The 16331-nt window shown below is 45.3% G+C and overlaps 1 protein-coding gene across 1 annotated transcript in view; it reads left to right on the forward strand.

Moving 5' to 3' along the window:
* Positions 1–6609: 6609 nt before the first annotated feature.
* The window catches only part of RUNX1T1 (RUNX1 partner transcriptional co-repressor 1), a 136634-nt gene continuing 126912 nt past the window's right edge, over positions 6610–16331 (forward strand). Inside the window, 4 exon segments of the mRNA XM_041768614.1 lie at positions 6610–12598; positions 12600–12624; positions 12789–12872; positions 12875–12931. Of these exon segments, the coding sequence (XP_041624548.1) occupies positions 12503–12598; positions 12600–12624; positions 12789–12872; positions 12875–12931 (262 nt within the window). The 5' untranslated portion in view covers positions 6610–12502.

Here is a 16331-nt window from a genome sequence, read left to right on the forward strand (position 1 = left end):
TAAGTGATGGAGCCTTTAAACCTTATCCATTCATCCAACAAATACTTACTGAGCACCTAGGAAGTGCCAAGCACTGGTCAGTGAGCAAAACAAAGACTCCTGCCATTGTGCAGTTACGTCACAGTAATATGCACCAAACTGAGAATTATATAGACAGAATAACTACCAATAAAAAAAAAAACAGCAAAAAAAGAAAATATAACTTCTTTGGGCACATTACATAAAAAAATGGAGAATACAGAATTTCAGCAGGGGAGAAGTGATACAGGATTTTATTCTGGCTTATAGTATTTTAAAAATCAATCTTCAAAAATGGAGGTGGGAAATATTCAATTCAAAGCAGAAACATGGGAATAAGATTTTTATTTGGCATCATTATTTTTCATGGATTAGTTATAAAACATCACATGAGATAAATACTGGATTACAGACAGTTATGCATGTAAAAAACTTACATATGTATGGCATGCATACGTGTGTGTGTTTTATATGCAGGAAATGCATTCTTGCAGTTTAGTGTGTCAAAATCTGACAAATACAAATATTTAAATATTTAAAGGGTAAAACTCATGAAAGAAATCCTGATGTGAATTATTTCATAAAGCTATCCAAAGTTAAAAAAAATATTATTTTTGCAAATTGAGTAAGTAACTGAAATTCTGCAACTTTGGCTTTTTGGGTGCAGACTGGTTTTAAAGCACTACAGAAAAACACACATGACTATCTGAATACATAGGCATTATAAATCAAAATCAAACTCATTGTCTGCAGGCTTGCAGTTAAGTCATACCAAACGATCAGCTTATTTGCAGGGATGATATGAGAGTCATTTGGGGTTTGACTTATAAATTTTCCATTAAAAAAATCTGTTTATTATCTTAGAAGTCTCCTAAGAGCTCATGTATTTATACTGTACATTGAATGTGTACTAAGAATATGTGGCTTAACTGGTACAGAATAAAATAAAAAAGACCTCTGAAATTTATTGCTTTATTGGTTGTCTGCGTCCTAAAATGAAACCTTAAACAATTTAAATAACAAAATTGCAAAGATTTTGAATAAAACTTGTCCATGCAAAGCTCAAAAAGTAAACTACATAAAATTACACAGGTAAGAAGAGAGATATGACAAATGGTAAGTTCTAAATTTATGAAACATAATTATTGCTTGCCATTCTTTATGTTTATCATAGTCTATTTTTTTCTCAAATATAAGAATAAATATTTTTTTTGTTAGAAATAAGCAACAGGGCAATTAAGGATTTTCATCAACCTATGCAAACAGGAGGACTTTTTCAAGCTGGAGAATATCACAGCTTGGGGAGTCATTTAAACTTTAAGATCCATAAGCAAAAATTTTAAAAGTGCTAATTAAGTACTTGTTAACATTTTGCATAGGATTTTTTTTTTTTTTGTGAGAGGTGAATCACACATCTCTAAAGAAGGTAATAATCACTCATCCGAAAAGTGTATTGAAAGCACTCAGCTTTTTTTAAGGATTGGCTTAAGGCAAAACCAAAAGCATCCTCAGGTAACATTACAGAAAAAAAAAAAAAATCTGAACTGAAAGGACTCGGTACCTTTACAATAATGAAAAATTAATGATGTGAGAAAAAATCTTCTAAAGTGTGAGGAAAAGAAAATTGCTGGTAAGGACCTTTTTTTTTAATAGTTTAACACATCATGGTGGATTTTCTTTTTCAATTTAATGATTTCATTAGGGTGCCTGTTTTTCTAAACAATCTCCTCTTTTTTTAAAAATTCATTTTTATGATTTTGGGGAGAGGCAGCAGATGAAACAGTCTTGGAGGTACAGAAACTTGATGTCTCTTGTGAGTGGCAGATAGGAAGACTTACTATTGATCCCTGCCTCCCTGGGTTGGTTTAAAAAAATGTATCAATGAATAGTTTTGTGTGATGGATGTTACATCAAGTGTATCCCTTAACCCAAGGCTAGAGTAAGCAAATATTCTGTAGACCTGTACTGCTTCCCACCACAAATATCAATGAACAACTCCTTCCTTTTCATTTAGTATGTTTTATTTTCCTAGATTTTGCAATTCAAGAATCACCTCATGCTTGAGTTGGTCCCTATAGTTACTTACTTGCTCCAAATAAAGGAATTAGGAGATAATACACGGATAAAGTCTCCAGAAAAAATATGTTCTACGTTTTGTAGAACAGAGGCCTAGAAAGGGGGTGGAAAGTGAGATTAAGGAATATACTCAGTCGTTCTGCATCAGTCAAGGAGGTATGGTCTTCAGCTGCTGTCATCATAATTAAAAAACACAACTCAGATCTAGTGATATATTTTACCTGATGCAAAGCCAAATCAAGTAGAAAACATTGGTATTTCCCTTTTTAAAAAAGAAATACAACGAGAACAGTGATTATTAGTTTTCGAGACGTATGGCTGGCATAAAGGAAGATCCTGTAAGATTTGTAGAATCTTATAAAATCTGATTTAAATATATGCCCTGGTGTTGTGAATATAGCCTGGAAATGTAAAACTCCATTTTGATTTCCTGCAACTTACTGTCCATCGATTTTGAAGTTTAACCTTTCTATTATAATTTCACACCTACACTGGCACAATTTATACGGAGAAGAAAAACATGGCATGATATGTATATTTTATTTTTCCCCTACTTTTTGCATCCTAAAACTTGTTGATTTACTCTAAATTTTAAAATACGACTAGAGAAGTAGCACTGCAAGAACCATTCCTGATTCAGAGGTCATTTTATTAATTTTAAATAAGGATAAATGTGTAGTTTCATCATTTGCTTTCAGTTTGGGGGGGGCAGAAAAATAATACAAGTAAGAGGGTAATTAATAAAATATCAAAACGTTTTTGCCTCCTCGAAGAAAATATAAGCTCTGACATAATTTCCTACACAAAGGTATTACAGTAGTGTTTATAAATTTTGTATCTTGAGACTGGTCATGGTATTAAGATTTTGCAAGAAGCACACAAAAAAGCTGTAATGCAGAAGTTACTGTAGAACGTACAACTTGATAAAATTTGAGATTCAAATTAACATCATCATCATATCAACTACCGAGACTTAACATTACAATTCATTAATCCATTATAATTCATTAGTCAAATGTCCCAAGGAGAGGGCATGATGTACAATGAGTGTTTTCTGGAAATGAATTGCTAAAAATTAGTAGTCTAAAAAGACTTCAGAATTGGAAGCTCCAGCTGGGTTGAAAGGATGGGGGAAGGGAAATCACTCACTATTACACATCTGAAGCACCACTTTAAAAAAATAAAATCCAGGAATGCCTCATCAGCTCCCACTGCATCAGGTCTACTCTGACTCTATCTTAAGCACTTCTTTTTTTTTTTTTTTTCCTTTGTAAAGATGAGGTTTCGAAATATGCACAGAGGACAATTTGCAGCGATTTAGGCCAGTTGGGAAAAGAACACGGTTGAGGGTAGGATTGCAAATTGTTGCACTAAATCTAATAACATTTGTAGCAGTGGCACCGTTCCACGATAATTTCAAAATATTTCATTTTACTTATTGCAAGCCATTATCTGATCATATTTGACCTACATATTAATATTTTCATTATCATTCAAGTCTTTTTTTTTTTTTTGCTCTGTACAAACAAATTGTCAGCCCTGTTCACTGAGAGATTATTTATTTACTCTGGAAATATCTGAAATTCTTTCACCCTATCTTCTCCTCTGGGACTCCCCGCCCCCTGTTGCCCCCACCACACATCCCCCCCCTCAAAGTATTGATATTAATGTCTGGGGGCGTCGGAAGGTGGGTGGGTGGGCATCCGACCAAAACGTGAGCTGGAGAGAGGCCCCTCTCCATGGCAGACGACGGGAGAAGTCAAAAAAAAAAAAAAAAACACAAAAACAAAGGGAAGGGAAAAAAAAAAAAAGAAAGAAAATGATAATTGTTTTCTCTAAGGCTATTATCTAATGCGAAAGCAAATAGTCAGTCTGGAAATCAGCTAACAGAAGGGGATTAGAGGGGAGATCTGAGAGTGGCTTGATTTCTAGCAGGGCTGTCTGTGCAGCCGGTGATGAGACCCAGGCAGCGCGGCCGGGAGCGCTCCAGATGGCCGGGGAAAGTGCTCGGCTTGGGTTACTGCAGGGCACCGGCCGCCCCGGCTCGCCGCGCTAGGGAGCCCGCCCCGCGCCCCGCAGGCCGCGCGCCCCCGTGCGCCCCCGTGCGCCCCCCGCGCGCCCCCGCGCGCCGCGCCCTCCGCGCGCCCCCCGCGCGCCGGGCCTGCCCATTGTTAACATATACTTGACCTCGGCGACCCCCGCACCACACAGATGTCTCCCCCCGCCCCGCCTCCCCCCTGCACCTGGTAGCGGCCGCGCCGCCGCCTGCCTCCCGAGCGGCCGCCGCGCCCCGGGCGCGCGCCGGAGCCTCCGCCGCCGCCGCCGCCACCGCCGCCGCAGCCCGAGGCGGGAGGGTGCGGGCGCCCCGTGCGCACAGCGCCGCGCTCCTGCTCCCCGGCGGCCGCCCGCGGACCCGCCGCGCCTTCCTCGAGAGCGAGCGAGGGCGGGCGAGGCCGGCGCAGACGCCGCCCGGGACGGCGGCCCTTCCCCGCGCGCGCAGCGCACTTGTCTGCGGCAGCGGCAGCCACAGACGGAGGCGGCGGCGGAGCGGGAGCGGGAGCGCGGCGGGGAGCGCGGGGAGCGCGGGCTGCGGTGCCGGCGTCCCCCGACCCGGGCCTGGGCGCGCCGGGCGGCCTGCTGGGGAGCGCACGCTCGGGCCCCGCGGGAAGGCGCCGTCGCCCGCGCCCGCGCCCTCGCCCCGCGGGCCGGCCCCGACGACCGCCGCTCCCGCCTGCAGCCCGGAGCCCGCGGCGGATGGTGGGACTCTCCAGCCCGGCGCCGCGTAAGTGCCCGGGGGCGGCGGGCGGCGGGCGGGCGGCGGGGTCACCCGGCCGCGGCACCTCGCGGGGGCGCCCCACGGCGACCCGGCCCTGAACTTGGCGGGGCCCCGAGGCGCGACCCGCGCTGCCTTTTGCGAGCCTTCCCCTCTGTTCCTCCGTCGCCGCGGGGTGGGGAGCGGGGAGGGGTGCGGAGCGCGCAGCCAACGACGGCGCCTCCGGGCAGGTGGCTCTCAACCCGCATCGCGGGAGCTTTTTTCTTTTTTTCTTTTTTTTTTGGGGGGGGGGGGGGTTTAACTAGAAGGCAAAGGCACGTTTCGATGGTGGGAAACTTGGCTCCGGCAGCCGGAGCGGCGCAGCGCGAACTTGGAGACCCGGCCGCGCCCGGGCTGCGGGCCGCCCTCGCGCTCCCCGCCTGCAACCTGGCCGGGTCGCCCCCGGGCGCTCGGGGTGCTCCCGCGCGAGCCCCCCCCCGGCTCCCGCTCCCCGGCCCCGGGCGGGCGCCGCACCTGCCTGGACCTGCGCCGGGGGTCCCGCCCCTCTGCCCTGCGGGGCGCGCGCGGGGCGCGGCGGAGAGCGGGTCCCCCCGCAGCTCCCGAGCGGGGAGCGGAGCCCGGGGCCCGGGGCCCGGCGGCCCTCGCCCTGCGGAGCCCAGACGCGGAGCCTCGTCCGCGGACTTCCTTTCGTTTTCCAGAAAGCCCGTCCGGTGAGGCGCCCGGGGCCCTGCGCCCTCTGCAACCGTCCGGGTCGGGGGGGGTGGCGGGGGAGGGAGGCCGGGGTGCGGGGCGCGCGGGGACCTCCTTAAGCAAGCCCAGCTGCGTCGGTCCGGGCCGCTTACGTGCATTTTCTAAAACTTTTTTTTTTTCTTTTTTTCCCCCATTTTGTAAGGGCGGTCAACCCTTGGAAAAGTTTGAGGACTTGTGATGCCGGGAAGTAGGATGTGAACTGAGACTGTTACTAAAAATAGCATCCCCCACCCCCCCCATCCCTCCATCCCCCCACCCCTCCCTCCCTCCCTCCCTCCCTTTACCGCCCCCGGCCCTCCGGCTTTCAGGGCTCCGCCGGGGGCTCTGCAGCCCGCGCCCTCCTCCTCCCGGGCCGCGCCGACTGGCCTCGTCCCCCGCTCCCACCCCAAGGCCGGGCCCCTCCAAGCCCCGCGCGCCCCAGCCTGGCTGCTGCCTCCCGGGGCGGGGGGACCTGCAGGATGTCGCCCTGAGGATGGCTCGGGTCCCTCGGTGGAGGAGGAGGAGGAGGAGGTCCTGCAGCGCAGCCACCGAGGCCGGGAGAGCTGCAGGGGCCCCTTCAGGCCAACTGCACGTCCCTAATGTAACCCGGAGCCCCTCGAATTTTTAACCTGGCTTCCCCGTAATGACGAGGCCGGGGACCTGCGTGTCAGGGGCTGCCTGTCCCCCTCCTGCCCCCCCCCCCCCCCAGCTGCTGCCAATTGATTTAGCCCCCGGTAAAGGTCGGCTTGCTGACCGCAGCGGTTTTCTTTCTACCCTCTCTGTGAGCTGAGATCTGTTTTGCAGGGTTTTCTTTCTTTCTTTTCTTTTCTTTTCTTTTCTTTTCTTTTCTTTTCTTTTCTTTCTTTTCTTTTCTTTTCTTTTCTTTTCTTTTCTTTTCTTTTCTTTTCTTTTCTTTTCTTTCTTTCTTTTCTTTTCTTTCTTTCTTTCTTCTTTCCTTTCTTTCTTTCTTTCTTTCTTTCATTTTTTCCTCCCCCCCTTCCCCACTCCTAGGCTCCTTTTAAACATCTGTATGGGTTTTAAGTGCACTCAGTGGCTTTTATGATCATACCCCTCCCTTTGCATGGAACAGGAGTGGAACTGGGTCTGTGCCCAGGGAGTCCACACTCCCCAGAATACAAATTGACCAGCTTCTCGGTGATAAACGGCTTGTTAGTGTTGGGGGCCTCCTTTTAGTTTACTGCAGGGTTTTGCCTTGACCATGTGAGTGTCCTGTGGTGCCGTTTCTCCTGCCACACAGGTCCTTAGGAAGGGTCCACAAATACTATTGTTTCTTAAACTCTCGCAGCCCCCACCTGGGTGTTTATGTCAGCTGTGATGCAGACAAACAGGAGCAAATCTGTAATTCGCTGGATTTTTCTCCTTCTTTCCCCTTAAAGTCGAATTTGGTACTAATGTTATGGGCGCTTTCGAATCGCATAGATAGGGCTAGCTGATTCCTTTTCTCTTTCTTTCCTTCTTTCTTTTTTTTTTTCTTTCCTTTCTTTCTTCTTACTGGTTGTTATTTTTTAAGGGAGAGGTCGGACGGCCTCACCCAGGATACATCAGGGAATCTTAGTTTGACCCGGGCTTTTCTTGCAGCGAGGATGGATGCTGAGGAAGTTGAAGCCTGTCGTTGCTTTGCTTATACTGTATTTAACATTTGATGTTTTTTCGGTTTATTCTTTCGAAAGAGAAAAAAAATTCCAGCCCAGGAACCCAGGAATCCGGCCCATTCTGGGTGCATATTAAACGCTGACTTTATCTAAGATTTATACCAGGAGAAGAACTTGATATTAACAGTCTTTGTTTAAGCATAAATAATTTTGTTGTAAACCATTTAGACAGCACTTTATTTGAAAAGCTAAATATTGAGTGGAATAATTTGAGTATGCAGTTTCTCCCGTCTCCAGTTCATACCTAATAGAAGCAGTGGGGGAAATGGTCTGTTTTGTCCTTTATGTTTGGACAACTCAAAGCAGACCAGAAGTCTTTGAAATGATATTTTCCTTTGTACACTTTGTGACCCACTAATACTTGCTGTTAATTTGATTTTTTAAAAATGATTCTTCAAGGACCTTGCCCATAAGAGGCATTTTCCTCCCAATCCAGTGTAGACTGTACTAGTCAGTTGCAAGTTGCTGGAGGGGGTAGGATGGTGTGTGTGGCAGTTACAGAACCGCAAGCTCTTAAATATTTTTACAATTTTTCCTTCCTGAAGAAAAGTGAAATATTGCTCGTGATGCTAGTATTTGATGATGAGCTCTCCCATCAAGGGTGTTAGTCTTAGTGTTTGCAGATGAAAGAGCACTTCAAAATTGCAAGGGAGTACACAAATGTAAGGTGCCATTATCATTTTATTTTATTGGAAAATAGAAGCTTAGCCAAAAAAAAGAGGGGGGGGGGCTCACTTTTTTTTTTTTTTTAACATTGAAAAGGGATCACGAGAAAGAAATGCTTCCAATAGGAATGCTGGCCAGTGGTTGTCAGTTTAGGACATTCTTCACTGTCAAATCCTGTTTCTCACTTCTTTGATATGAACATCAGCTGACAGGCACTGAATGCAAAGCCTTCTTCATTGAGGTTTTATGCAGGCAACATAGCTCTTCATAGCAAAGCAGTCTGAAAAATTGGCACCTGCAGGATTTGCATGTGAAAAAAACCGAGTCAGTTGCATTTTACTGGTTGGAGTCTATTACTGTAAGTTATGTAAGTTCAGTGAGAAAAGCTATTTGTTACTGTTTGGGCGTTTAAAAGTTCTTTGTTTTATGGACACTTTATTCCTCATGTAGTGATGCACAGACTTTGTGTCTGGCAGGAGGAGGAGGAGGAGGAAGCGGTCTCTGGTTTTATAGAAGTTATTTATTATAGAGTGATTTTTAACCATGTGCTTGCAGAGTGCACTTACATTCATAGTTAATTTTTTAAATGTGGCTTGAAAATGATGAACTCCTACAACTTTCAGAATGATCTATCTGAAGTTAAACAGATCCATATAATGAAGTGAACATAAATATCCTCTGAAGGCAGTCTAGGACTTTAAGAGTTATGTAGACTTTGCTAACAAGTTAAAATCTATAGGGAAAAAAGTGAAACCTTTCATACTTCGCAACTTCAGGAAAAATGTCTCCCCCTCCCCCCCACTTGTCAAATCGTCACCTAAAAGTGCCTTTTAAGAATAGCTTATCTGACCCTATTTATGCAAAATTAATGAACGAATGTGAAATCCACTAAAGCACCTTTGTGAACCTGGTATTATCCATCAGTGGGACCATTTTATCCAGAATAAGTTATTATTACCCAAAGAGACACCTTCCAACTTCACTTTTTTACAGCCATTAATATAAGAGTTCCTAAATAATGTTTAAAGAACAGTGAGCATTTTATTAAAGCAAACATTAGTTCAGTTTAATGGAGGTAATTGTAAATGATAAGACAGAGCAGGTTATCTCTGTGTTGTTTAAACAGAAGGAGCTACTTTGCACCATTTCCAGTAGCCATCTGTGGAAGAGAAGGGTTTGCACCTGTCTGTCCACACTAATTATAGATTAGGGCCAAAGAAATGAAATTCGAGGAGGTTTTCAGCTAATGAAATCCATACTGATTTTATTGTAAATGTGTTTTATGTAAAGAGGGTGATGGTTGAGTTATGAGGGAATAAATCGGGATGTAGCTGCTAGGCACTTGGTTTTGAAGCACAATTCTGCTGCATTAACCTTTGATATTCAGAGGAAAAAAAAAAAGACCGACAACTTAGACATGGATGCTGGCCTTTGTTTGGCATCCAGAGCTACAATTTAGTGGGCAGCAGTGAGGTTCAGTGTACAATTTAAAAATGTGCTGTAAAGCAGCTCCAGTGTTAAGGATTTTCTAAGATTCTGAAATGCAGATGAAGTAGGAGGTAGGTTTTGTTTTAACTTAGGCACATAAAACCTTAGAAAAGTAGAGAGCTTTTCTCTCTCTCTCTCTTTTTTTTGTCCTACATTTGTTTCACATCCATGAGAAATTAAAGCAAAACGAGTGAGGAATGCATTCTGCAATAAAAGGTCACATGAATGTCTATCACATCTGTTTATAGTAATTATGAACATAATTAACATAAGAATTACAAATGAAATAATGACAAGCTGAGCAATGAGATATTATGCCATAATGGTCATATGTTGGAATTCTCACATTATAGCACACTAGAATTCACATACTCAAAGAAAGAAAGAAAATGCTAGATTTTTATCTGAATTAATGCCTCCAAACTTATCTGCCTGGGGCAGATGGACTTCTTGCTTTTATAGGAAGGTAACCTATTATTAAGAAAAGAACTAGTTGAAATGAAGATTTCCAGTCTCCAGCTTGGACTTTAAGACAGCTGTGATTATAGAAACCACTTTCTGTTGTACACTTATTCTGTGATTATACTTCTTGATTATTATATTGCGCTTTTTTTTTTTTTTTAAATTGAAAGCTTTGCAGCAAAGTGTTTGCTTTGGAAGAGAGTCATGGATTCTTCCCATTTGAGAATTGGTTGATCTTTTCTAGAACTGTGAGCCAAAAGTCAATGAACAAACAAGGTAGTAATAGAAATACTGTGCATTTACAAAATGAGAACATTGACAGATGAGCTTTTGCACAGTTTTCTTCATGCCTTTAATGTTTGGATGCTTTTAAAAGAAAAAATGTAAGACTTCTCTGGGTTTGAAAGTGGTGGTAGTGCATTGTTTTTTTTTGTTTTTTTTTAAACAGCATTTGGTTTTTCCTCCCAAAGAGCATGTAATGGAAAAATCAGTGGCCTTTGTGAGTGGTAATTTTTTCTTCCTAAGAGTTGTGTTGGATTTACAGGCATTTTGCATGTAGCCTGTGTCCAAATTGATCTGACTGAAATGTGATAAAGAGGAAGGTCTGTGTGATTGCATCTGGTTATTCTGAATGCACTTCTCTATAACAGCTAGGGAAAAGGTGAAAGGGGAACTTTTATGAGGACTAAAATGATACTCCAGAAATCCGTTATTAAATTTAAAACATGTTAGAATGACTGATTTTCACCCATTTAAAGTTCACTTGATTTTGTAATGTGCCCTGCCAAATGGCTCACTTCCTACTCTCCCACCCCTCTCTAACAATTGAACCTGGCCACTTTTTGAAGATTTATGGAGAAATATTACCTTGTTCTCGTCTCAGTGATACCACGAGGTTTTCCACATTATTGGATTACTGGAGGATTGTGGCGGACCCCTTTTTATCTGACATTCATTGCATGACAAGATTTTTCACACACGCCCTTCCCCCACCTACGTCCAGCTTATGCTCACTTTGCCTTACCTGTCAGATTTTTCCGAATTCTCTTCTGGGCCTGGGCGCATGGGGCTGGGGCCGGGGGTGGGGAGCCTACTACCCATAGAACTGGTTTTTGGTTCAATGTTTTGGAGAGGAGTGCTTGATTAAACAATGCTTCTCATCAAATTTGTGTCTATGAGAATCTCTTCCTTTTTTCCCCCCCCTCTCTCTCCTGCTGGCCTCATGCTTCCCTCCCCGCCCTTTACCATTTTGTCCCTTTACCCCAAGACCCGTCCATAAACTATGTTACAACCCAAACTTTCACTGTGGCTGGAGCTACAGGGTATGTCATGAACAATTATGCAGTTTATTGGCTACTTCATTCTGAACTTGCTCTTCACACTGCGGTGAGAGCTTCTTAACCAAGCTTCAATGCCTGGAAATACAACACAACCAAATACACCCCTTCGCCCCCTCCCCCAATAAAATAACCTTCTTTGCTGCATTATCTGCACTCCATTAAGGATCTGATCAGATGTTCAGATTGTCTGATGGGCGCATTTAAAAGTGAAAAGGGGCTCCCACGGGACTACTCAGGTGTATCCCCCCCCCCCCCACCCTGACGGGGTGGAGGATGAACTCTGGTCTGACGGAGGAGCATCAGCCCTTGGTGGTTCCCTGATTGATTCTCGGGCTCTGGGTGGGTGAAGCACTGTGAAGCAGCTCAGGCTGAGATTGATTACCTCGATTTCAAATTCCCACCTCCCAAATAGACTCTCGGATGTACACCTAGGGGAACCCCCTCCTCCCCGCCCCCCCCCCAATTTCTGGAGGTGGAGCAGGTCTAAGAGTCACCTGTAGCTCCCAATCACAAGTGCTCCTCCTCATCACAGGGATGCTGGCTGCACGGGAGTCTTCTGCTGGGAAGCTTTGGAGCCCAAGGGAAGCTGTTTTACATCTGCTGGTGTGGGTGGGGAGGGGTGGAATTTGGCGCGGGGAGGGGGGTGCGGTTGTTGGATATTGGGGCCAGCAGAGCAGCGGGACCAGGCCTTCCCCTCCAGGTGGGTCTGCAAGACCGCGGGGAGAGCTGTGAGGGCTCCTTGAGTTTTGTCTTGCAAATTGTGGCAAGTGGGCTGGAGGGGAGGTGGTGACGGTTCATTGTCATGCTCTGCCCCAGAGGGAGCTCCCCGTCCCTCCCGACCTTGACAGGTCCTCCCGGAGGTGCAGTCTGGCCCTGGCACGGGGGTGAGGCAGTCTGCTAGCCTGGGTTCCTCCCCTTCCCCTGGAGGAGGGGGCAGTCCAGGGCGATGGCCCCAGGCTATCACCCCCCACCTCACCCATCCCAGCTGGCTCTGGGGTACCAGGCGGCCGCGTGGCCCCCCTCCCCACGCCCTGGGGCCTGAGCCCCCACCTCCTCCATCCCTTTGGGTTTCTCCTCTGCAGCCTGTGCCTCTCCCCTCTCTCTCCCTCTCCCTCTCTCCCTCTCTCTCCCACTTTTCCTCCCTCTCCCGCTCCGTCTCACACGCACCCTCTGTTTATTTTCCTGCCTCCATCTGGGCCCTGCTGATATTGTAATCACCCTGATGCACGTTGGCTCCTCTCCTCTCCCTCCTGCGCTCACACACTCACTCACACACAATGTGCCATCCTGACAAGCCTTTTACTTCTGATAAGCTCCGATGTGTGTTTAATGAATACAAAGCCGCGGTCTGGGTGCCGCCTCGGCTGCGGCCGCCTCTCCTGCGCTCCTTTGCCAGAAGGTAATCTCCGTGAAGGGGGAGGGGGAGGCGGGGAGGGGGGTGCAGGGGTGGGGGGGCGGGGGAGCTGCTTTTCTCTTTCCCTCTCTCTCCCTTTCCAAACGATCCAGAAGTCGATAAGAGCAGGAGAAGTGAAGATGTAACATGTTATCTGTCGCTCCTCTTAGCTGGCGGAGAGAATTTACATTTAAAGATTAGCGGAGAGAGAAAGAGAAATCTGCCTTTTGTTGTGCGGGGTGAGGAGGAGGCATCAGTCCTGGCCTGGCCGCTATCTCCCATCACCTCTGCGACCCAGACAGGACTTGGCGAGGTGAGATGACCCGTGGGGGGGGGGGGGGGGCTTATCTGTAATTGGGTTTAGTTTGGGCCAGCCTCAGTGGGTGTAAAGGGATTCGATAAAGGACTGCGGGGGGGGGGGGGGCACACACACAATAGATTATTTATTGACTAAATGCTGAAGCCTTGAGATTGGAGAGGGGGAGAGGAAAAGCTGCTTTCACAACTTGATGAGTTTATTTTAATTTTTATTTCAAGGCGAGCCTGTCCCCCCCCCCCCCCCCCGGGTGCAGGGAAGGGCTGCAGAACTTGGGCGAGATGGAAGGAGCGCGATGCCTTCTCTGCATCCCCTGCATCCCCTGCATCCTCCGCACCCTCCTCTCCCCCCACCCGGCCCTTCTCAGGCTCCGTCTCCCTCCTTTTACCCGCAGTTGCCATTCGCAAGGGGGGTCGGTTGGATCTGCCAAGTGGAAAGGGCAGTGGCTTGCTTTTTTTTTTTTTTTTTGGAACTGGTCCTTCGCCTTTGGGTTTTGTGTGGCTCGTTTCGAATGGGTGTTGAGCTGATGCTGACGGTGGTCCTCGAGCGAGGGAGGAAAGCGAATGGATGGAGACTACTTTTAAGGGTCGATTTGACGGTAGGGGTTCAGCATGCTTCAGAGCAAAAAAATAAAAATAATAAAAAGGAAATAAAAAAGAACCCCAAACCCATCATTCTGATGCTGTCCTGTTAGATTTGTATGTTGCCTTTGAAACGCGGGATCTTTTTTTTTTTTCCCCCTCCTTGGAGTGGGTTCAAAAAAAAAAAAAAAAGGAGTAAAAACATGTTTTATGGACTCCTGAGTATATTTCCAAAAATTACAACTTTGTAACGTTCTGAAAATGGGGAAAAGTGAACAGAATTGTCGTTTGCCTCATCCACGTCCTCAAGATAGGTGTTTTCCTAGGTGAATGGGATCCAGTAACTAAAAGCCTAATTAAAATTTGTTTAAAGCTGGGGGGGGGGCATGTTTCCTTGTTGACAGCGGCAGATCGATTGGGTAAGACAATAGAGTCCCATTATTTCACTTCCATTGACTGAACATATTGACATTTCAGGTTTGCTGTTGCCTCAGTGAGCATGATGAAACACTGAAATTCACAGACCCACTGGTCAGAGTGGCACATGCTTTACTGTATGTCATCTCTGCCTTCAGGTTACCTTGTCACCCAGGCAGAATGGGGACGGACAGCCTGGAGTCCTTTACAAGGGGTAGAGCTCTTTTGGCTAAGAAACTGGCGGGCAGCCTGGCTTGGGAGCATCTTTAATTTTACCCAGAATCGGCTGTTACAGAGAAATAGCACTTTTATTGACAAATCTGAGAAACGTCCCAGCTATTAATCGTGCACATGGGACATACGAGAATACCCATTTTCAAGATTGATCTTCACCTCCTCCGGAGGTGTCTACGGGGAGTGGTTCGTCACACCATTTAGGTGTTTATCAGCTGGTGCTTGGGTGAGAACTGCCCTTCCCTAGTCCGGGGTGTTCAGACGTTCAGGCACCTGCTAAATCTCTATCTGATAAAAACGAACCTGTAAGGCCGCTTCCAGAATAGGGCCTGATTTGGACTTTTTTGTTTCTGGATTCCTTTTGGCGGGTGGAAAATGAAAATGGGATGTGTGTATTTTATGCCCATAGGCATGCATAGACAGTAATATGTAAAAACGAACATGAGTACATTCCAGGCAGAGGCAGAGAAAATAGTAAGTATTGTCCTTATCTACTTAGTGTAAACCTACCCTTGTATACATTTTGCATAGTCTTTGCATAACACAACTAAGTATTAGATGGAATAGAGTCAAAGAAATGTGAGTCATACAGAATGAGTATAGGGGAAAAAAAAAAAAAAACCAGGAGGGACTTAACATATTTTTTAAAAAGTTTAATGAAAATATAAAACTATTTTGAATGTGCTTTATACACAGCAATTGTTGCCATCAAGTAGGCAACTGATGCCCTTTGCAGTGTTTAGAACAAAACTAGTCCTTTATACCATTTTCATGAAAATGTTAGGTTTCTATTTGATCAGCAGGTGCTGTTGAGATGAAAGCCATGTGTAAATTTTCAGAAGGCCAAAAGTGTCAATTCAGAAAAGGAAAGTGATAAGAGAAAATGCAATCAGTTTTCCTGTTTTCAATTTGTGCAGGATTTGAAGAGCTGTTTTGTTAAACTGCTACATCTGCTCCAATATGAATATTGAACTACTTCCACTAAAAATAACAGCCTATAATTTGGAAGCTACTGCAGTCTTTTGTTAGTGTGAGTGGGTTATTTAAAAACAAAAAAAAAAAACAAAAAAAAATAAAAAAAATAAAAAAGACAATTTTCTATTCTGACAATCTCTTGCTTAAAGTGCATTTTCATTTGTTGGCACTTTTATCCTCAACAGATAAATGGTATTATGCAATTAGGACCTCAGCTTGTTTGACTATGAAAGAGGTTTCCATAGGTGACAATGCTGGTAATATATAAAGGGTCCACACAAAACAAAATTCATTTTCAAATAATCTGTTTAAATATAGTTATTTAAAATGAGATAGCTATTCCTTACATTCTCGAATACTGCAATTTTTAACTTATTGCTGACTATTGTAACAAAGTTAACACTGTTCTGTTACATACTGAACATTCTGTGATTTATTTCACCTTTAATATACCTGCAAATGTAAGTTTAAACTAATCAGGGATATTTTACCTAACAGGGCTTTCAGAATATTTTTTTTTCATGCTTAAATAAAATGATTAAATTATGCTTGAGTGCCTGCATACAAAAGCCTTAGCTTCTATAGTACTGCTAATCAAATAAGTTTTATGGACAGGGAAAGCACCACATTAGAGAAAAATTGGATGCACTTTCCTGGTGACGTTTCTGGGAAAGACAAGTTCTTTCTAAATCCTCTAGTATTGATTAAGAAGAAAACTCTATCACGCATCTGAAATAATCGTAATAAACAGAATACTTCATCCCTCTAATGAGAACCCGAATGGCTTTGCTAGCCGTGTGATGCTGGGCACAGAGACTTAAGGTGGAAGGAAGACTGATGAAATTTGTATCGGGTTCAATATTGACTCTATCCACAATTGCTGTTGGGTTGCCTTGTGGCTGTAGTAATTTGTCCAGGTTGAGAGTGATCACTGCTTAGGATCAATTAGAGGCGGTGTAGCTTGTGGCTTCACCCTTGAAAGGCCGGGCACACTCTTCACGGCTAAGCTCAGAGTATCTCCAGAATGGATTAAGGGGAGGACAGACATTGGGATGCAGTAGGATGGTGGATCTTAAGAAACGCAATGTTTCTTCTGCACCACCAACTGCAAGGAGTGGTCTTCTGAGGACCGGTATGGAGTGTGGGAACCTGTGATCACGTGTACGTGGCCAGCCCAAGACTGATGCTTT

The sequence above is a fragment of the Vulpes lagopus genome, chromosome 9 (genome assembly GCF_018345385.1).
Source record: "Vulpes lagopus strain Blue_001 chromosome 9, ASM1834538v1, whole genome shotgun sequence".
Lineage (NCBI taxonomy): Eukaryota > Metazoa > Chordata > Mammalia > Carnivora > Canidae > Vulpes > Vulpes lagopus.